Raw genomic sequence first — 21,433 nt, forward strand, 5'->3', positions numbered from 1 at the left:
GTGTTTTAAGAAGTATTAGAAAGGAAGACATCAATATAGTACTAGAAATAAATAGCTAAATCAATTGTTACATTATCAAAAATATCTGATCAAGTTTTTATCAGTTTGTGGCACTTACTCTCACCAGCCCAAAGCCAGCAGACTGATTTGGGCAATCAATGCTGCTTCTCTGCTTTGATGACTTAAAGCTCAGAGGTGTTTCAAGGGTCTAAATCCAAACTGTAGGTCCTTGGAGCTCTGTCAGCCACTGCTCCTGCCTAGAAAAACATGGGTGTTGTGTTCAGCGTGGAAATGTGTTGATCATGTAGAAATATTGCATCCTTGATAAGTCTTGGTCTCTCCCTTAAATGCAGACCTGTGGCTTAGCAGCTTATATCTAAGGCTTATATCTAAGCTCCAAAGAGCAATTAGACATAAATTTGGTATTTCTATAGTTACCTTGCATCTTGGGCTAAATCCATTTGAAAGGATCATGAGAGAATATAATTCCCTATCTTTCAACTTCCAGGCAGTGACTGTCCAAACCAGTCAGGAGATTCTACAAGGTGGCAGTTCCATGTTAGAAAGCACCAAATATGCTCATTAGTCTGTATTTCATAATTATTGATTTATTTTAGTCTTCTTATCTTGACATTTATCGAGGAAGTCCTAATTTTATTTCACTTAATAAAAAAATTACTACATCCTCAAAGACTTCTATAAGGAAGTGACAATCTTCTCCATTTTGCTTTCTTTCAGGAATTAAGTTGGGAAGCTGCAGAGCATTAAAGTGATGTGTTTAATGTGTGGTGGCATCCTATGTGCACAACAGTCTGTGTGAAACTTCAGCAGCGTCAAACTTTTTGAGTTCCAAGGTGGAAGGAGTAGATTCTTGGATACTTCTGTGCCTACAAAATAACCAAAAATGAAGGAGAACAGTTGTTTACAGGCTGCTCTGCTTTGCCTGGGCATGTTGTGCTACAGCCACGCCCTGAGCACGGGGCCACTGAGCCAGTCCCGGCCATCGCTCCACGGGCACCACGAGAAAGGCAAGGAGGGACAAGTCCTGCACCGCTCCAAGAGAGGCTGGGTGTGGAATCAGTTCTTTGTTATAGAAGAGTACACAGGACCAGATCCTGTGCTAGTGGGAAGGGTAAGAAAGAATTTCCTTCTCTGTCATCAATTAATATTATTAATTTATATTGTTATTTTGTGTGTTGCTGAGTTTTTCCTTGCCGTTGTTTCTTCTTACTCTTACCTTTGTGTTGTTTTAGATGCTTCTTCAACAGCTACTTATTCACCTAGAATCACTTTCTTGGAGCTCAGTGTAGATGTTAAGCAAAATACCATCTAAGGCAATACAAATATTTCCACTGAACTCAGCAGCCCTTGCATGAAGGTGTGAAAGCTGTTACTTGGCAAACCAGCAAGAACCACAGAAGCACTTGAGCAACAATATGTCCCAAGAATATCTGTTATCATTCTTGGGACTTTAAAAGTAGTAATTAAAAATGTAATGTCCGACCCAGCAGCTCAGTAAAAGTGTCCTGCCCAATAGGTATCTTCTCACCATTTCGTTTTCAATTTATCAGTAAAATCAAACGTATGGAGGGGTGGGTATAGAGCGAGAGATATCTGTGTGCACATGTGTATGTGCACACATCCCGGACTAGTTTTTTATTCTGCTACTGTCTAACACTAGCAGAATATAAATAGATAAATAAACAAGCATATTTGCCAGTTTTTAAACAGTCAGCAGAACTCTGTTGACTTAAGACCAGCACAAAAAGAGTGGGGAAACAGGACCAATGTCAGCAAATACCATTCTGACAGCCCGGTTTAAAAGGTGGTTAGTGTTAGTAATTTGTGGATGTCAATATAAAATCAATAAATCTGTAATTTGGCTCAATGTTTCCCTCATCCATCAAAGTGAAGTGTGCACTGGTTGCAGAAGTAAGAGTGTTTAGTAAGCATTTGTTTCTTCTTTTGTATTAAAGAGGGTGTAATTAGTTGGCAATCACTCCAGTTGGCAATCACAGAATCAGAGAATCATTAATGCTGGAAAAGCCCTCCCAGCCCATGGATCCCCCCTGTGCCCGATGCCCCCCTTGTCCCCCAGCCCAGAGCACTCAGTGCCACAGCCAGGCCTTCCTGGGACACCTCCAGGGATGGGCACTCCAAACCTCCCTGGGCAGCCCCTGCCAAGGCCTGACCACCCTTTCCAGCAAGAAATTCCTCCTGATGTCCAACCTGAGCCTCCCCTGGCACAGCTGGAGGCCGTTCCCTCTCCTCCTGTCCCTTGTTCCCTGGGAGCAGAGCCCGACCCCCCCCGGCTCCCCCCTCCTGTCAGGGGGTTGCAGAGCCAGAAGGTCCCCCCTGAGCCTCCTTTTCTCCAGGCTGAGCCCCCCCAGCTCCCTCAGCTGCTCCTGCTGCTCCAGCCCCTTCCCAGCTCCGTTCCCTTCCCTGCACACGCTCCAGCCCCTCAATGCCTTTCTTGCTGTGAGGGCTCAGAACTGGGCACAGAACTTGAGGGGCCTCAGCAGTGCCCAGTACAGGGGACAATCACTTCCTTGGTCACACTATTCTTGATGCAAGCCAGGATCCCTTTGCCCACCTGGGCACACTGCTGAGCTCACTGGTTGCATCCCATTTATCACTTAACAGCTTTTTAAATGCAACCCAGTAGAATATGATTTGTATGAAGTGCACAAAAATGTTTTTGAAAATGACTCTTCCTTCCAACTGGGTTTGAATAAAGAACCTGCCATAATTATCTTCTCGTGTATTCTCTTCTTTAAATCTTAAATCTGAAGGCTTGGGTCTCAGCAGCAGCCTGTGTGTGGCAGGATGCAGGTCTGGGCTGGCAGCTGCCCTGAGTGCAGGGTAGATGAGGTCACACCATATGCCTGAGTGTGGATTATTGCCTGGTGTAAGACAAGGTTTTTAAAAACTCTGAAATTATAGTATTTTCCTGAACGTTTTTGTTTCGTAAGCTCATCCATGAAATGTGGTACCTTGTTAAGGTATGTCTGTTTCTCATTTTGTAGCTTCATTCAGATATTGATTCTGGAGATGGAAACATTAAATACATTCTCTCAGGTGAAGGAGCAGGAATCATTTTTGTTATTGATGACAAATCAGGGAACATCCATGCAACAAAGACACTGGACCGGGAGGAGAGAGCTCAGTACACCCTCACGGCACAGGCTGTGGACAGGAACACCAACAGACCTTTGGAACCACCCTCGGAATTCATTGTCAAAGTGCAAGATATAAATGACAACCCGCCCGAGTTTCTTCATGAAAACTACCATGCCAATGTGCCAGAGAGATCAAATGTAGGTGAGTACTCAGAAATGCACTGCAGCTCCTGGCCTTAGAGAAGGTGTTGCTTTGTCAGTATGTCTTGACTTTATTTAATTCTTATTGTCAAGAGTTTTGGGAAGTAAAATTTACTTCATGCTCAGCCAGTGACTCAGTCAATGTCTCTGATTTGCTGACCAAATCAAAGCCTGCACAGCTCCCAACTGTCAGACTTAAAGTGTCTCTGAATGGTTCCTAGAACAGGACTATCTCCTCCTAGGAAGGAGCATGAGAGCCCCCTGGAATTTATGGGGTGTGAATCCTCTGGGGTAAACATCAAGATCATTCCTCTGGCAGAGCTGTGTAATAAAGCTAAGGAGTTACTGCCACACTCTCTATTCCATTTTCATCTCCTCTTTGAGCTTGTGTTTGTCTCAGAGATTTCTACAGGAATGATTTCTCTGAAAACTTACTGAGAAAAAATGAAAAAAGAAAACTCTATTGTTTGGCTCTCTAATGACAAAAGCAATATAAGGCTTAAAACTACTGAGGAAAAAAACCATAACGGTACAGAGCGACTGCTGACTTTTATATCTTCACTGTTTAGAACATTAATCCACATCACAGCTGGTGACAAATCTTTTTGTATTTTATGAGTCTATTTTGTCATATAGAAACTGTCAAGAAATTTTCTTTTTCATTTCCCAAATGTGGAAATAAAAAAGTTCGCTATAGTTATGCTGAATGACTGAAAGCATCTCTGCACGGTTCTTACAGACAGGTTTGCTTCTGACTGGATTCCTCTTGTGTTTGCTTTCCCTTTTTAGGTACATCAGTTATTCAGGTAACAGCTTCAGACGCTGATGATCCTACCTATGGGAACAGTGCCAAACTGGTTTACAGCATTCTGGAAGGTCAGCCGTACTTCTCGGTGGAAGCTCAAACAGGTATTATTGAGCAGTTTATTGGACCTCATAACCAGAATGCCTCAAAATGAACTAAATGTATTGACTGAGGCAGTACAGCTGGGTATATCTACTATTTCTTTGGGGTATGATATGGTGTGACAGAAATGCCTGTTTCTGTGCTGAACTGTTATTCTCCAGGGTTGTCTTGTGTCAAATATTTGGGCTACTTTCCTTACACAGCAAAACGCACAGTGTAGGGAAAACAAAATCTGCACCATCACTGCAAATATTACTGTGTTTTATGCAGCATCCAGTTTTTCATAATGTGAACCTGTGAAACTTTGTATGTGCCACACTTTCTCTGTATTTCCAGGAATTATACGAACTGCCCTTCCCAATATGGACAGAGAAGCCAAGGAAGAATATCACGTTGTAATACAGGCGAAAGACATGGGAGGACACATGGGAGGCCTCTCAGGGACAACCAAAGTGACAATTACACTTACAGATGTCAATGACAACCCACCAAAGTTCCCACAAAGTAAGAACAAGATCCTTGCTCCCATTTTCTATAGTACCTACGTTTGTGTAGTATCAGACATATGCAAAGCTTGAAAAAGCAGTAACTACTGGGTTATTGCAGCACATATGAATAAAGAAGCATTAGTTACACATTTTTTGCTAGTAATATGGAGCTTTAGTGTCTGCATTATTTGCTTTGTGTTGCAAAGTGAGACATTTTTAAGCTCAGGATTAGATTACAAAGATTCCTAACCCTACACTTCATTTTTTGAACTACTGGACCATGTCATATAACTGTTATATTAGCAGGGAGGCATAATGTGGACTTCTCTGTTAATGAAGGAAGAAGCCCCATTTCTTGAGGTCTCTCTTGTGCATTAAACCAAATCAGTCCAAAATACTGGAACATGTACCTGCCCCTCAGCAGTGCTGGGATAAGCTGGTTTGCTTCCTTTCCCGTTTTCGTATTTACAGCATGGATGTAAAAGACACTTTAAAAAAACAAGTGTTGTTTACTTCTCTGTTCAGACCACAGGAACTTCAGGAAATCATTGCAGAGAAATAGGAGGAAGTTAAAACAAAAGCCCCTGCAGGTGTTGTGCAGGAACAGATCCTCCTGTCTTGGGGCGCAGGGTGCAGCAGTCCCCCCGTGTGTCTGCACAAAGCTCTCCTCTGAGACTCGCAGTGTCTGAAAGGAGTCTGCAGTGGCCCCATGTTGTGCCTTTCACCACTCCAAGTTCTCAGCTCTTTGCCAGCAGAGTTTGGAGAGTCATTTTCAGCGAACGAATCCGCTTTGGGTTTGATGAAGACGGGCAAAGGAAAGCAGATCCACTTTAGCTTCTTACCCCTGTATTTCACAGGCCTGGAGGCTCTTGCCTTTCTTGCCCCTTGATGACAATGTTGCACAATCTGTTAACAGCTCCTGATTGGGCTCTTTCAGGTCTTTGACAAGCCTGGAGTTGAATGAGTGGCATTTTTTTCATTTCACATAGCTTTGCATTTTAAGTATGGATGCATCATCCTTTACTTCTATAAACACTCTTGGTGAATAGTGAATGTCCTCAAGGATAAAAGACTGGCTATTCCTCAAGACTTCTATTTACCATGGCGAAGCAAACTAAATTTGCCACTATTACATTTTTAAATTGTTGAAGCTTATTTCTGGTGGTCAAATTAAGTAATTTTTTTATACCTGTGCTATTTACTTTTCACACATAAAATTAACCAGGACTGACATTAACAGATTCAGTCTTCACAGCTGGGAGGAAGCACATTAATGGGCTCACACATCTGTTCTCCATTTCATCTCTGCATGGCTGTAGGGTTTTTTTGGAGTGCGGTGTAAGCACCATCCCAGCCCATACTGATTCTCCTCTGAGCAACAGTTATGACCCTGATATGTTCTGGACATGATCATCTCTGCAACTTCTCTTCCTCCAATGTTTCAGCTTCCTGGACCTTCATACAAGAGCTGAAGTGACATAGTTGGTTCCTAAATGAAAAATCTGTGCCAGAATTATTTACCATTCTCAAAGAAATGTATTGAATCCTAAAAATGTCAGGTTTCATATACCTTAGAGATGTGCCTTTTCACGCCAGATCATGATCTGGGACCCCAATGTATGACCTTTTGTTAACTCCATCAAATTACGGATTTTTTTCTACAAATTCAAACCACTCTACTGAATCTTTTGGAAGAACATTTAAAATTATCAGAAGTGCCTAATAACAGTTATTCTACTTAATCATTCTTCCCCAAATTAAAACCTGAATTGGGAATGTTTTTAAAGACAAAACCAGGATTTTACCTGTCTGTACAAACAAACAATTGATTTTTTTATTCTTATTTCCCTTTTTTGTTTTGTTTTTGTTTTTTGTGCTCATTGCTCAAACCATTAATGAGTTACGTACTTAAATGTTGGGTTCTTTGTGACTGGAGTTAATGACCTATTTCAATGACATGTGCCAATTGTTTTTATGGGTAATCAGCCAAGTCCCTGCCTGGTATAAGTCTCCTGATGTTCCAAGGGTGCTCACGTAGCAAAAAAAGAGCAATTATGGTGGGGAATAAATTAGATTATTTTATTTCCTCATGCTTTTTTCTTTTTTTTTCCCCTCCCCAAGTTATTAATGCTGATGAGGTGGCTGAAAATGCTGACATAGATTTGTACACTTAGGATCAGGTTGTGTTATCTGAGCTCTGGAGGGGGTTTCCAAGTCCTGGAAATGCTGCTTATAGGGCAACTGTTGGAGAGAGATTTATCCAGGAACATTGTTGCTCTCCTCTGGTGTCCCTGAATACCCAGGGAAACCTCTGTAAGGCAATACATCTGTGGGATGTTTGGGAGTGGTTTTCCTACTGGAGATATGGGAAAGTCATTTTTGGTTTGATTTGGAACCCCATACAAATTGGTACATATTGTGGTGCTGAATTTTAATAATCACTGTTACTGTACATTCACACTCCAAAGACATAGAAAGCAGCAGATTTATTCTTTAGCCAGCACAGCAGAGAGATCTTATCCGACTCATTGAATATAATTTATGGCTCCTGGATGAATGGGCAGAAATGCTTCTGGACTCAACAGAGTTGAAGGTCAGACCATGAGCATATGAAAGAGAGTTCTCCTTCCATTTCTCTAATAACATTTCTGATATAAATGATAACCTTGATGCCACAATTTCTGCATTCTGAATGTCCTTTTAACCCCCCCTGAACAGAGAGGGACAGAGATGGAGTGTAAAACATCAGGGAGGAGGTCATGTTATATAGATTAGCCATGTGCTTTAAGATTTCACAGATGACTCGCTTCTCAGAGCTCTTTTTAGCATAACATAACAAACATAACATAACAAACATAAAAAACATAACATAAACATAACATAACACATGACATAAAACAAACGCTCCTTCAGGGGGGTTGAAAATGTAAAAAAATTACTGTGTTTATTTGGAACTTACAAGTTCAATGAGTTCAGTACAGCTGGAGAGCAGAGTGCACACACACTTCAGGAAATGTCTGTTTTCCCTCCCTCAGGTGTGTACCAGATGTCAGTGTCGGAAGCAGCTATCCCAGGAGAGGAAGTAGGAAGAGTGAAGGCCAAAGATCCTGACATTGGGGAAAATGGCTTGGTAGCCTACAGCATCATCGATGGAGATGGCATGGACACGTTTGAAATTACAACAGACTATGAGACTCAGGAAGGGGTAGTAAAGCTTAAGAAGGTGGGTAATACCCACTAATGTGCAGTGTTCTTTGTTGCTGACAGAATATTTGGTAATAATGGATTACCACCTAAGCTAAAATATTAGTAAATGCAAATTCACTTAATTTCTAAAGGTGTGATTAACTTTTAATATTCCATTTCCCCATTAGCTGAATTGGAATGGAAGAAAATAACCAAGAAGAGTTACATAAATACTGTACAGTGGATTAATTGCACAAACTAAATGAATTCATAATAAAAAGTCACGGTAAAATATGATGCCATCAGCTTCATTGTTAATGAAGTTTTGCCCAGTGCTGATAAGTAGCAGACATTCGCTGTTGCTTTATGTTCAGTCTGAACAGCCTCATGTCCAATAGTTTGGATTCTTCAGCTATGCATTGTCCACAACAGTGTTCTGAAGGAGTCACAGGCTATGCAAAAAGCAGCAGAGGGGATTTCATGTACAACCCATCACTGTGAGCCTTGAAAGCGTTATTAAATTAATTTAGAATTCCAAATTATAAATCATAATTTATTCATTATTTAGGCATTATTATTTTGCCCTTTGTATCTTCAAAGCTGTTTATCTCTCTTGGAGATAGTCAGAACTTAGAGAAGGCCTTAGAAGGGCAACTTAATTTCATAGTTAGCCCTGCCCTGTCCACGGGGGCAGTCCCTCAGAAAGACACCCAGAGGTCTCCTTTACTCAAAACTGTGCCCTGGTTCAATTCCTGTATCTGTTCTAGAGGTGGAAGTGGATTTTTTGTGTGTTTTAAAATGCAAAACACACAAGCTGTGCATGGTGGGGCATCACTCAGTCTATGGTGTTAGCAGACTTTGGGAATTGTGGTTGGCACCTACAGGATGAATTCAAGGCCACCAGCACTGCAACTCTTATGCCAACAAAAGTGCAGATGTGCTGTGACTTTGCTCAGGCTCCCAAAAGGACTTATCTCCATATTTTCCCCACTACTTAAATTATTTAACTTCTCTGTGTCCTATCTCATGGGACGCCCAGTAGCAATTCAAACCACGCCTATGTAGAATCCTGCCTGCTGGGGATTCTGGCCTCTTGTGGGAGCCCCTTCCCTGTCCCTTGCCCTTTTGTGCCACCTGAAAGGCTTCACAAATAACAGGTTAATTTTCCCAGTACAGATGATTTCCTCAGTGATACAGCAAGCAAAGAGCAAGGCAAGGACTCTGCTGTGATACTTTGAGTGCCTTCCTATGCTGCTCCATACATAGAATGTAGCTCCTTCCATTTGAGTCTTTCTGTCCAAGCTTGTTGACAGATGCCCACATTTGTTTTATGTCACTGAATACAAGGGCACTGCTTGCTGCTTTTACACTCTGGATTTCCTAATTATGGAATGCATTGTCTTCTTGTTTCTCGCAGACCTTAGATTATGAAACCAAAAAGACCTACAGCCTGAAGGTGGAGGCAGCCAATGTCCACATTGACCCCAAGTTCATCAGCAATGGGCCGTTCAAGGACACGGTGACAGTGAAAATAGCAGTGGAAGATGCTGACGAACCCCCCGTGTTTCTGAAGCCAGGTTACATTTTTGAAGTACAAGAAAATGCAGCATCTGGTACTGTGGTGGGAAAAGTACATGCCAAAGACCCTGATGCTGCCAACAGTGCTATAAGGTACACTGCATTCTTGCTGTTTGCTGCCAAGCATTAGCTTTTCGAATTGTTCTGCAGGTTATTAAGGTAGTGTGAGAGAGCTACATACACCCAGAATATTAATAACTTTAACTCTCCAGCATTGGATTTATGCCTTGTTGCAGTTTCTCAAAGCCTATATCGTACCACAGCTGTGTCTAATTGAATTATACTTTAAGGCCTCTTTGTTAACTCTATTCTAAATTATAATTTCCACAAATACCCTGTGCTGTTATTGCAATGTGTTTTTTTCCTGAAAACATAGAAATCTGAGCAGTAGATTAGAGACTGTGTTGTGTTGCTAATTGCTAAAGACAAGCACATACAGACACCTACTTTCTGCAGTTATGTTGGATTGTCTTGGAATCATGGAATGGTTTGGGTTGGAAGGGACCTTAAAGCTCATCTCGTTCCACCCCCTGCCATGGCAGGGACACCTTCCACTAGCCCAGGTTGCTCCAAGCCCCCTCCAACCTGACCTTGGACACTTCCAGGGATGGGGAAGCCACAGCTTCTCTGGGCAACCTGGGCCAGGGCCTCCCCACCCTCACAGGGAAGAATTCTTATAACAGTTTTTATTAGTTTATTTTCATTTGTCGTGTTCTCAGTGTAAATTAAATTATAAAGCTCTCTTCAGTGGGTATACTTAACATTTCAAAGAATTGCAATGTGAAGATATGAAAGTCAGAGCTGTCTGAAGCTGTACGAATGTGCAGATAGGGGACAATATTTAATAAATTGGTATGATCAATTAATATTCTGAGTAAAGAAAAGATCAGAAGACTTAAAAGATGGCCATGAGTAATATGAAACAGAAGAAAACACAAATATCTCAGTAGATATTTTTATCATGTTTTATAAGAGAAAAAAAATAAAGAATATTTTAGGGCTTTAATACAGAGACTTCAAATCCAGCAATTTTCACTTATTACAAACATTCTGGTGTACTATTTTTCTAAATGTAGAAACCAACCAGGTGATGCTGCTTTTTAAAGAACATGTATCATCCCTTTGACAATGATATTGAGGGCAACAAAAGGTGTACTACTTACAGTTATTCAGAAATAATAATTGTATAGAAGAAATCTTGATGTGCAAAACTGGTAAGTCCTTCTTTTCTCTAATTACTGATTTTCAATCTTCTTTAGATATTCAATTGATCGTCACACTGATCTTGAAAGATATTTTGTTATCAATGCAGAAGATGGCAATATCAAGACAATAAAAGCTTTGGATAGGGAAGAAATTGCTTGGCATAATATCTCTGTGTTTGCAGTTGAAGTCCGTAAGTATTGCACTGAGGTAGTTTATGATCAATGGTATAAATTCTGTACCCTTCCAGGTGTCTCGGTTTGATAAGCTGCAGTAAATCCCAATAGAAATACCTCCATCTATTGCATTTTTCCCTGGATGCAGGTGGGATTTTGTTTGTTTTGAGGGGTTTTCCTGCTTCTCATTTTGGTTTTGCTTTCTCCCATAGACAAACAACACCAGGAAACCAAAGTCCCCGTGTCCATTAAGGTGGTTGATGTCAATGACAATGCCCCCAAGTTCGCAGCAGCCTATGAGGCCTTCGTGTGTGAGAATGCCCGGAGCAATCAGGTATGGGCTGCTCTCCTCCTTCCCTCTGCTCTCCTCCTTCTCTGCCCCCCTCCTTTCCTCTGCCCACCTCCATCCCTATCCACCTCCATCCCTACCCACCTCCTTCCCTCTGCCCTCCTCCTTCCCTCTGCCCACCCTTTCCCCACCCACCACTTTTCTCTGCCCACTGCCCTCCCTGCCCACACGGTTCTTTCTGCAGCGTGTCAGCCCAGTTTTGTCCTGTCAGCTCCAACGAGTGGCAGTAAATGAACACTTGGTTTGAAATTTTGGCCAAAATGCCTGGAGCACACAGAAGGCACTGCCCTGTGTTTTTGTTTGTGAGCTGCTCTCAATAGTCACACACTGCTTTGTGCATTAGGTATGATTGGTGTTGGCTGTGAGGATCCACCAGCAGCAGCAAAGCTGGTTTGCTGCAGCTTTCCCAGTTGTGAGCCTGGTTTGGATGTTACAGAAATATTCAGAAAATCCCAGTGCAGTGCTTGTGGAGCTCAGCTGACAGATTTATTCCTGGCAATCTGTGAGGAAGAGGGGTTAGTATCATACAGGAACACGGCTCTACACATGGGCTGTGCCCCTGCAGTTCGTGTGGCAGTTTGAAAAGAACTCTCAGCTGCTGAGTTTTCTGCAGGATTTTATTTAGTCAGTTGTGTTATCATTAGCACATATTTGTATATAAGAATGCAGAAGGTGTATATTTTTACAGCCGTAGTTCTGTGTTGGTTAAATTTAATAGCAAATAAAGATTGCCTGTTGTAGTTTGGCGTCTGCTCTGTGTTTGTAATCACATACATTTGTATCCGAGGGGAGTCTGCTATTTCAAAGTTCCTTATATTCAAGAGCTGTCTTGGAATGCTGTTGGTATGTGATGTACCCAGAGAAGAAGCTGTTTGTTTACAGAGTGCTTTTCTTTTACAGCAATTTATTACAATTAGTGCTGATGACAAGGATGACTCGGCCAATGGACCAAGATTTATCTTCAGTTTACCACCTGAAATTATTCATAATCCAAATTTTACCCTCAGAGACAACAGAGGTTTGTGTGAAGATTTCCTCTATACTAGAGTCTAAAGAAATGACAAAGCAAAACCAATGGCCAACCTAATGTCATGCAACAGTGTTGTCATTAACTATCAGTGTCTGCTTCCCAGAGATTTAGGGGAGGAAGGCAAAAAACCACAGCTGAAATGCAAGGATGTTCTTGGAACAGCATAATGCCTGTTAACTCATTTTTCTTTTCTTGAATGCATATTTTAAATTGCATAATAATACCCTACATGAAAAATCCACTTCCATTTTATCTACCGGGAAGAGGGTAAAAGCCACTGCCAAACATTCTCTAAATGTAATTGGCAGATCTCCTTCATTTAGAGAAACCTGACTTGCTAAGCTGAAATTAGCTGAGACAGTAGAAATTGTTAGGTCTGTATTTGTTCACCTTATTCTGCTTGCCAGTTTTTATAAATTATGGATCCAAAGGGACATGGACTAGATTCCCAATGGAATCAAATCACTGCCTTGTGCAGGAAATCCAGGTGGGGATTTCTGTTGTGGAAAACACCTGGATTGGGTGTATCTCAGGTATGGGTGTCCTGACCCCCTGATCAATTCGCTGTTCATGAAGTAGAGCAGAGCCTTGCACTCAGATTGACTGCAGGATGGAAGAAATCTGTAGGCAAAGACCCCAGGCATAGGTGAGTGTCAAAACTTAACTGATCATCTGACATAAAGCATCATCACTGACCCTGCCTTGCCAAGGCTGAGGGAGTCAGAGGAGGTGGGAAACAGAAAAAAACCACAGGTTCAGCCATTATACATATTTATTCTATTTATTTAATGATAATCAATATGATATTCTCATTCAATGTTCATTTTTAATTTCTCTGCACAGGGCAAAAATTGTATCAGCTTCTAAGGAATTGGTTTTGATTAGCAAGCTTTAATGTCTGAAGGAAACTTAAGTGTTTTCTGAAAAGAAAAACTCTGTTGAGCTGGTTGAAATAACAAATCCAAGAGTGCCCGAAGTACAAAAGGCAGCCCAATCCACATACATGATTTCAGTACAAACTCTTGTGTTGTGGCACAGTTTATATCTCTATCCACATCTGAAGGGAGGGTAATTATCATCAGAGTTCCCAAACAAAATTTCTGTTATTCCTGACTGATCAAAGCAATCCTATTGCCCGGTGCTTGACACTCGTACATACATAAGCAATTCATAAAGGAGCCAGGGCAGGGATATTCATTCTCTTTAAAGTAGTAAAACACAAGTTCTGAAAAATTCATGGATGTATTTTTAGAGAGAAGTAAATAAGAATGTGTTCTTTGCTTGAGACCCTGAGGCCAAGTTTCGCTTTAAAATATATTTTATGGTCACCACATCAAACTGAAAAAAGATTAGATTTTATAAGCGTAGATCAGAGTAGAGATGCTCTGATACAGCTGCAGGCAAGTGGTATTATGGTTCCTGACTCTAGCCAATTACATTAATCCTTCATTTCCGTACGTGGCAAATTCATTACTGAAAAAATTAACCCAGATATAAATGTTTTGTAGTTGAAATTATCATTTCAGTTTAATGTAGTGTCTGTACCTGACAAACCAGGACAGTATTTAAGGATTGAATCTTCCCATATAATTTTGGTTTTGGGAAACTAATAGTATAACGAAATTCATCCATTCCAATCCTTTCTTTCCTTTATTTTGTACAATCCTCAGTGCAATGATGTTGGTAACTTTACTACTTCTGTGTAGTTTCTTGTAAGTAAGTTATGGTAAAGAGCAAAGTAAAAAAGTTAAAATTTTATGTGCTTCCACATAAAAAAAACTTCTCAGGGAGATTGTGTTACCATTTGCAAGTCAAATAATTTACATGATCATTCAAAGTTGGTTTTTTTCAGCTGTAAATCTGAGTATTCTATATACCATGCCACTGCTTTCAGAGGGAATTGGTAGTTTCAAAGAAAAATGGCTTTATTAACTGTGGAGAACAGTTAATGAAAACTCCAGTGTTTGGGCCTATTACTGAACTTTATAGTGAATACAGTCCTGTAATTATCATTTAATAGAGTTTCTTTTTACCAGCTCCTGAAAGTAATCACACATTGCAGTAATCCGAAAAACATAATCACGTTCTATATCCTATTAACAGCCTACTGTGCTCCCAAGTCCTCAGCTGAGACTGTCTGCCATAGAAAACACGAGATAATGGCTCAGCACACGCTGGGATAAAACACTGAATTACTTTTGCACTGTTTCCTCATCATATGCCCCACAAATAAACAGCGCCGTGTTCGCTCCGTTCAGTTTTGTTCCCATTGAAGTCAGAGCTTCAAAAGAGCTGTGGAGCCTCGTGACACTTCCCAGCACAGACACAGGTTTTTAGGAAATTCATTTCCTGCTTTTAATCCTACTGGGCCCTAAACTGAGCTGCCCTTTGGTTGGGCTCACTCACCTCGTGTGGCAGCTGGCACTGCTGGAAGGTTGTGACCACCTCAAGACAGGGCTTTACAGAGCCTGGAATTAAATTTGTAAGCCCACTAAAATCAGGGACTTAAAATCCACTTTTTAAATATGAATGTACTCTCTGGCTTCCAATTTCTTTTAATCAAGACATTTTGAAACACATGAACAATATATTTACAGGATTTTGCCATGGATTATCCACAGGAATTGCTGCTGCCTGGGAATGGTTTTAAGCAGCTAGACCTCTGAAATTGTTTATTTTATTGCTGAATCAGCATTCACACTCTGATACAGGTAATAATGTTCACACTGCAGCCACCTCCATTCATCTAGAATCCTCCTTACACAATATAGATGTTAACAAACCCCCCAGAGCTGAGCTACATTTGCCTGTACGTAGAGGAACAATTGGAAAACCATCAATAAGGTCATCAGAGAAAAAGACAAAAACCAAAGTTCAGGGAGATAAGTGTAAAGGTCAGTGTGGAGTAATTCAATTATAACTTCCAATTGTGAAGATTTTATGGACAGTACACGTAAGCTTCACTTACAGCACCTTTGGATACTGGATATCCCAGGCAATAACAGCTGCGAAAATGAGAGCTTGTGTATATCTGGGAATGGTGATGAGGTGGCTGGTTTTTTCCCTCTGCCTTGTACTGACCCCCACCGTGTTCATTAGGACTGTGAGTCAAGTCACTCCCATACGTGCTAAGTAATAGTTTTAAGATGGTATTGACATTTAGCTTCTATTGGCTTAAAAAATGCCATTTTACCTGGATTATAGTTAGACTCCTGGGACTTGAAAATAATCAAAAAGCAAGGATGAGAATATTAGCTAAGATTATATGTTATCTTTTATCTAGGTAAAAGAGGGTTTTTTCCTCTTATGGGTATTATGTTTCTTCTAAATGTGAGAAGTGAACATAAACAGTAAAAAAAAAAAGTTTAAAAAATGACTTTTTAGGCTTCATGTACAGTAGTCCTTTTTAAACTTTAGCCAGGAGTGTTGATTGCATTTTTCTTTTTAAAAATTTATGTTAAACTAGAAATCACATTAAATAGATAAAGCACCTGTTAGATCAAATTCAGCTTTTGTGTGATGTAATCAGTCTAATCTTTATGCAACGTGATGTATCCAGTCTGTATAATAACTGAATAATTTGCCATCTTTTTCTTATTTCTAACTGAGAATATTATTTAAGCTGCCAAAATGCAGGAAAAAATGAAATATATAATAAAAAATGCGTAACCAACAGACTAGATATGCTAACATATGGTACTGCCTGTGTTTCCTTCCACTTTGCCTTTGCAGCCTCGAGGCAGCTGTAGTTCAGCCCACTATTAATGTTCACATTTTTTGCCACAAGAATAATCTGTCCTATTGTGATTTTTAATTTAATAGAACAGATCTTGGTTCTCATACTGAGGAAATGAATTATTAATCGCATTTTAGAGGACTCTGCAGAATAGTTTTATTCTGTAGCAATATATATTAGTTCAAATTAGTTGATAGATTAATAGATATTAGATGTTATATTTCTATTTATACATAATTCTTACAAGACCATAAATTTAGAGTCCTAAAATAAGGCTCCTGATATAACTAAGGTGCTTTAAAAAGTTGTGCTACAAAGTTTACATGTTGCATGTAAACATTTAGGAGATTAGAAGGCCTCTGGAGGAAACAAAGGGCACCTCCAAAAGCCACAAGTGACAATCAATCAGATCTTTATCAGCTTCTCTGTCCTTAGCAAGTGTGACCGTCAGGTAAAGGAGAAGTTCACAAGCTGTTTTCTACTCAGTATTATTTTTGTGAGTCTTCAACACCAAAACCACCACAATTGTGTCATGCTCAGGTGCCCACCCGGGGCATCAGGAGTGGTAGGTCTGGCAACAGGGGGGTAGATATGGGGGATGAATTAATTTGGTATGAAGCAGGCGGATCCTACTTAAAAATACTCATCCTTTCTGGTGTGATCTGCGGAAGTTACTAGTGGGAGAGTCAGATAAGCAGTGCAAACATCCCTCTCCCAAAAATTGACCTGTGTCCACCAAATTTGGGGACATTTTCAGACCTTGCCCTACATCAGGGGCACTGCCTGTAAGGCTGGTTAATGTAAGACAAGAATACTTCTCTTTGGGTATAATTTATTCACAAGCTTCCATGGAAATAGCAGTGATCAGATCATTAGGAGAGGTTTTATGATTTGCATTATTAAATTCTGGAATTTATGCTGACTCTTCAGCAGGAAAACGATTAATCTTCTGCAGTACCCTGAGGCAGCAGTAAAGTGGGTACCATCAGAGGTGAACAGCCCTCCCGTAATAGATAAAAGGACTGGCTTTTTTTTTTTCTTTTCTTTATACAGTAAAAAATAAAGAGCATGGCAAACCCGAAAAGCTTGTGTGAAGTAAATCCTCAACTTAACTAGTTTTTGAAGGTCTGAAAACCATGGATATGGTTGTTTTATTTACTTCAGGATGTTTACAATTGTTATAAACTTTGGTTCAGTCTGAGTTGAGAAACAAGGAGCACAATAAGGAAGCCCCCTTTGTGTTTCCCAGGCTCTATCCAGCGTGGCTGGGAGTGGGAAGCACTGGCTGCCTCAGCCCAGGGTGTCATCACACACACTTCCCTCTCAAAGGCTTTTACCTTTGACTCCTGCTGAGATGGTAGCTTGGTTTCTGTCCACTGCACCAGGAGACTCATGACAGGACATCTCTCAGCAAGAGCAGGAATGGCATTAGAGAAATACTGCGAGGAGTTGGACTCAGTGATGCTGGTGGGTCCCTTCCAACTCAGGATATTCTGCAATTCTGTGATTTAACTCTTCCTCATCTCCACATAATTCGGAATGTGCCCAGACATACAGTATGTATGATCTGACTTCTGGCTTGGGGAGTTTGGGTGATAAACAGGTTCTGATAAAATACTGCTTATGAAAGAGGTCAACACTGAGGCTCAAATCTCCCAATACACAGAAAATGCTGGCTTTTGCTTTTGCTTTTGTGGGAGTCTCATTAACACAGCCCATTTGGGTACAGATTTCTGTCGACCATGCCTGTAGGTGTGCCTCCAAGAACAATACATCAGGGACATTTGTTTTTTTCCACTCCAGTGAAAGCTTTAATTCTGGAAGGAGATTAAAACAGGCTCAAACAGCAACAGGAAGGCCCAGTCATTCTTATAGTTGAAGAAATATAGAGTTTATCAGAGAGTTAGTGGGGTGCTCTCATGAGGTACTAACAGGGATTATCTGTGTTCCTTGTGTTGCCCTCATAATTGTACAAGAATTAAAACTGAGTGGTACTGTATGAATTAAATATAATAGTGTAATTACTCTTGGATCACTAGGAAGATGACTCTTTGTATTGGTTTATTGTAGAAATAATACTAAAGCACTTGAAAATTGAGAGCCATTGTAGCAAGATATATTTTTTATTAATATTGACTAAGAGGATGACTTTGTGGAAAAAGTAACGATGACTCTCTCTTCTTTAAACAGATAACACAGCGAGCGTTCTCGTCAGGCGTGAAGGATTCAGTCGCCAAAAGCAGGATTTATACCTTCTCCCCATAGTGATCAGTGACGGGGGGCTGCCCCCCCTGAGCAGCACCAACACGCTGACCATCCGGGTGTGTGGCTGTGACAGCAGCGGCTCCCTCCTGTCCTGCAATGCCGAGGCCTTCGTGCTCAACGCAGGGCTCAGCACCGGCGCCCTCATCGCCATCCTGGCCTGCATCGTCATCTTGTTAGGTAAAACCAGGGCTGGCCTCAGTGCTCTGCCCTGCTGTTTGTGTTAAAAAGTTAACCTTGCCTTCAGTGCCAGGGTGGTTAAATGGATCTTAATTTCTTAGCTGTTATTTTTACAGGGGGTACCAACCTGCCTGCCTGTGAGGAGGTTTAGGGGCGAGCTAATCACAGCATTCCAGAGCCTGAAGGGAGCCTGCAAGAAAGATGGAGAGAGACTATTGACAAGGGCCTGGAGTGACAGGACAAGAGGGAACGACTTCAAACTGAGAGAGAGCAAGTTTAGATTTGATATTGGGAAGGAATTCTTGGCTGTGAGGGTGGGGAGGCCCTGGCACAGGTTGCCCAGAGAAGCTGTGGCTGCCCCTGGATCCCTGGAAGTGTCCAAGGCCAGGTCGGACGGGGCTTGGAGCAACCTGGGCTAGCGGGAGGTGTCCCTGCCCATGGCAGGGGGGTGGAACAAGATGAGCTTTCAAGTTTCTTCCAACAACCCAATCTATGATTCTTTAATAACTGCAATAGCAAACATCAGTGAATTTATCTTGGTGTGCTTGGAGAATGTCCTTTTGTGGCCTAATATCAGTTAATCAGGGACACTGTTTAAAGGAGGTCATGACATAGAGTTTTAAGTTTTGTGATCTTCCCTGGATGACAAGTTCCTTATTGAGGTCAGTCAGGATTAATGGCTCCTGCCAGCTATTCCCCTCACACCCTCTTGTGTTGAAGATAGATGAATGGCTCAGAAGACTGGATTTTAAGAAAGTGCTGTGAAGTGTTTCCTGATGATTTGAAAATATTTATATAATTTTTTTTTTAATTTGCCCATAGTAATTGGTAGTCTTTCTTTTCTTACATATTTTAAAGTTATTTTATAGAAATTTGAAGTGAGAACAACAAAGTGTGTTTGGAGGTATTGCTTAAGAAAATTCCATTTTAATGGAAATGACTTGTGGAGTTGAGACTGGGCATATAGGAGAAAGTAAAGATTCGTGCTTGCTTTCTCACAGATATTCATGTGATGGGGCTACTCAAAGGCAGTGCCACAGTGTTCCTGCAGCACTAGGGGCCCACAAATGCTTTCCTTGAATTAGTCTTGCAGTAATGAGCAATTAGTAAGAGCAGTGGCACACGGCCCAAACAGGAAGCCTCAGATCAGTATGTTCATATGTTCAGTTCTGTGTACAAACATCTCTGCTGTTACCTAGCAAGGTGTGCTAAAAATGCAGATGTAGGCAACCATCCATGACGAACAAAAGCCGAGGATTCAGTGAGGGCAACAATCTATTGATAAAGGAGCTGCTGTTTGAGAGTCCTGGCTAACTTCCTGCTTTTTTTTCTCTAGTCATTGTAGTGTTGTTTGTAACACTGAAAAGGCAGAAAAAAGAACCTCTGATCGTTTTTGAAGAAGAAGACGTGCGGGAGAACATTATCACCTACGATGATGAGGGTGGAGGTGAGGAGGACACGGAAGCCTTTGACATTGCCACGCTGCAGAACCCCGATGGCATCAATGGGTTCATCCCTCGCAAGGACATCAAACCCGAGTACCAGTACATGCCCAGGCCGGGCCTCCGGCCGGCTCCCAACAGCGTGGACGTTGATGATTTCATCAACACGAGGATACAGGAGGCTGACAACGACCCCACTGCTCCTCCCTATGACTCCATCCAGATCTATGGCTACGAGGGCAGAGGCTCAGTGGCTGGGTCACTCAGCTCCTTAGAGTCAGCGACCACAGATTCTGATTTGGACTACGACTATCTACAAAACTGGGGACCTCGATTTAAGAAACTTGCAGACTTATATGGCTCCAAAGACACTTTCGATGATGATTCTTAACAATAAAGTTTAAGATTTGGCCTTAAGAACTGTGTCCGATGTTCTGAAGAATCCAGAAGAAATGTTAGCAGGTATTTTTTTAAAAATCAAGCAAATCTCATTTAAACATTTAAGTTTGACAGAGAGGATTCCTTTGATAGAAAAGGACATAAAAGTGGTAAATACTGTGAAGTACCTTTTCCTACAAAAGGCAAATCTAGAAGTTGGCTGCCAGCTTCACTGAAGGAAAAAACCTACTTTAGAAATACAAAATATTTAAATGAAGGAAAATACTAAAAGTGAACCTACAAACAAGGGAAATCTTTTATGTATTATGAACACCTAAATCTTTTACATCAAAGAAGCTTCCACGATTAGAAAAGATAACAGTTCTGAGCTGTAATTTCGCCTTAAACTACGGACACTCTATATGGTAGTGCATTTTTAAACTTGAAATATATAATATTCAGCCAGCTTAAACCCATATGATGTATGTACAGTACAATGTACAATTATTATGTCTCTTGAACATCAAACTTGTTACTGCTGATTCTTGTAAATCTTTTTGCTTATACTTTCATCTTGAACTAATACGTGCCAGATATAAAAACTCTGTCTTGTTGCAGTGGGAGGAGCCCTATTTCTATGTCATTTTTAATGTATCTATTTGTACAATTTTAAAATTCTTATTTTAGTATACATACAAATATCAGTATTCTGACATGTAAGAAATGTTACGGCATCACACTTATATTTTATGAACATTGTACTGTTGCTTTAATATGTGCTTCAATATAAGAAGCAGACTTTGAAATAAACTGATTCTTTTTTAATTCTTGTTCTGGTTATTAAGCATATAAGGAAAAACATAGTGTTTCTAATGTCCCATTTATAGTTCTGACTAATTTACTACAATTGTGACCTTTTAATAGCCTTATTTATTATGTGTTTGTAGTTGGTTTGTTGCCTTGTTAAGTGATTATTTAAAAACCAAGTACATTTTACAAATGTTTTTTAGATTAAAAAAATGTAATGTCTGGTGAACATTTTGTACCCTCTCTATCTCCAGCTTGTGGCTGCTCCCAGAACACAGTAAGAACAGTCATAGAAGACTACTGTGTTTTCTGGATTAAATTAAGTGTAATACTTTTCAATATTCCCCATGTAATATGCCTTTATCTTATATCTTAGGAATTCCAGAGGTCT

The 21,433-nt window shown here is 40.6% G+C and overlaps 1 protein-coding gene across 2 annotated transcripts in view; it reads left to right on the forward strand.

The window, feature by feature from the left end:
• CDH11 (cadherin 11) overlaps positions 1 to 21,060 on the forward strand; it is an 85,909-nt gene extending 64,849 nt beyond the window's left edge. For both annotated transcript variants that reach the window (XM_027718337.2, XM_027718339.2), the window contains exons 3-13: positions 739 to 1,132; positions 3,027 to 3,321; positions 4,110 to 4,229; positions 4,564 to 4,731; positions 7,751 to 7,938; positions 9,319 to 9,572; positions 10,739 to 10,875; positions 11,071 to 11,192; positions 12,108 to 12,225; positions 18,164 to 18,415; positions 19,752 to 21,060. In XM_027718337.2, coding sequence (XP_027574138.1) covers positions 905 to 1,132; positions 3,027 to 3,321; positions 4,110 to 4,229; positions 4,564 to 4,731; positions 7,751 to 7,938; positions 9,319 to 9,572; positions 10,739 to 10,875; positions 11,071 to 11,192; positions 12,108 to 12,225; positions 18,164 to 18,415; positions 19,752 to 20,248 — 2,379 coding nt within the window. In that variant the 5' untranslated portion in view covers positions 739 to 904 and the 3' untranslated portion in view covers positions 20,249 to 21,060. The remainder of the gene's footprint in view (positions 1 to 738; positions 1,133 to 3,026; positions 3,322 to 4,109; positions 4,230 to 4,563; positions 4,732 to 7,750; positions 7,939 to 9,318; positions 9,573 to 10,738; positions 10,876 to 11,070; positions 11,193 to 12,107; positions 12,226 to 18,163; positions 18,416 to 19,751) is intronic.
• The last annotated feature ends 373 nt before the right edge of the window (positions 21,061 to 21,433 follow it).

This window comes from Pipra filicauda, unplaced genomic scaffold, assembly GCF_003945595.2.
Source record: "Pipra filicauda isolate LSUMZ 115617 unplaced genomic scaffold, ASM394559v2 scaffold491_size440573_pilon, whole genome shotgun sequence".
Taxonomy (NCBI): domain Eukaryota; kingdom Metazoa; phylum Chordata; class Aves; order Passeriformes; family Pipridae; genus Pipra; species Pipra filicauda.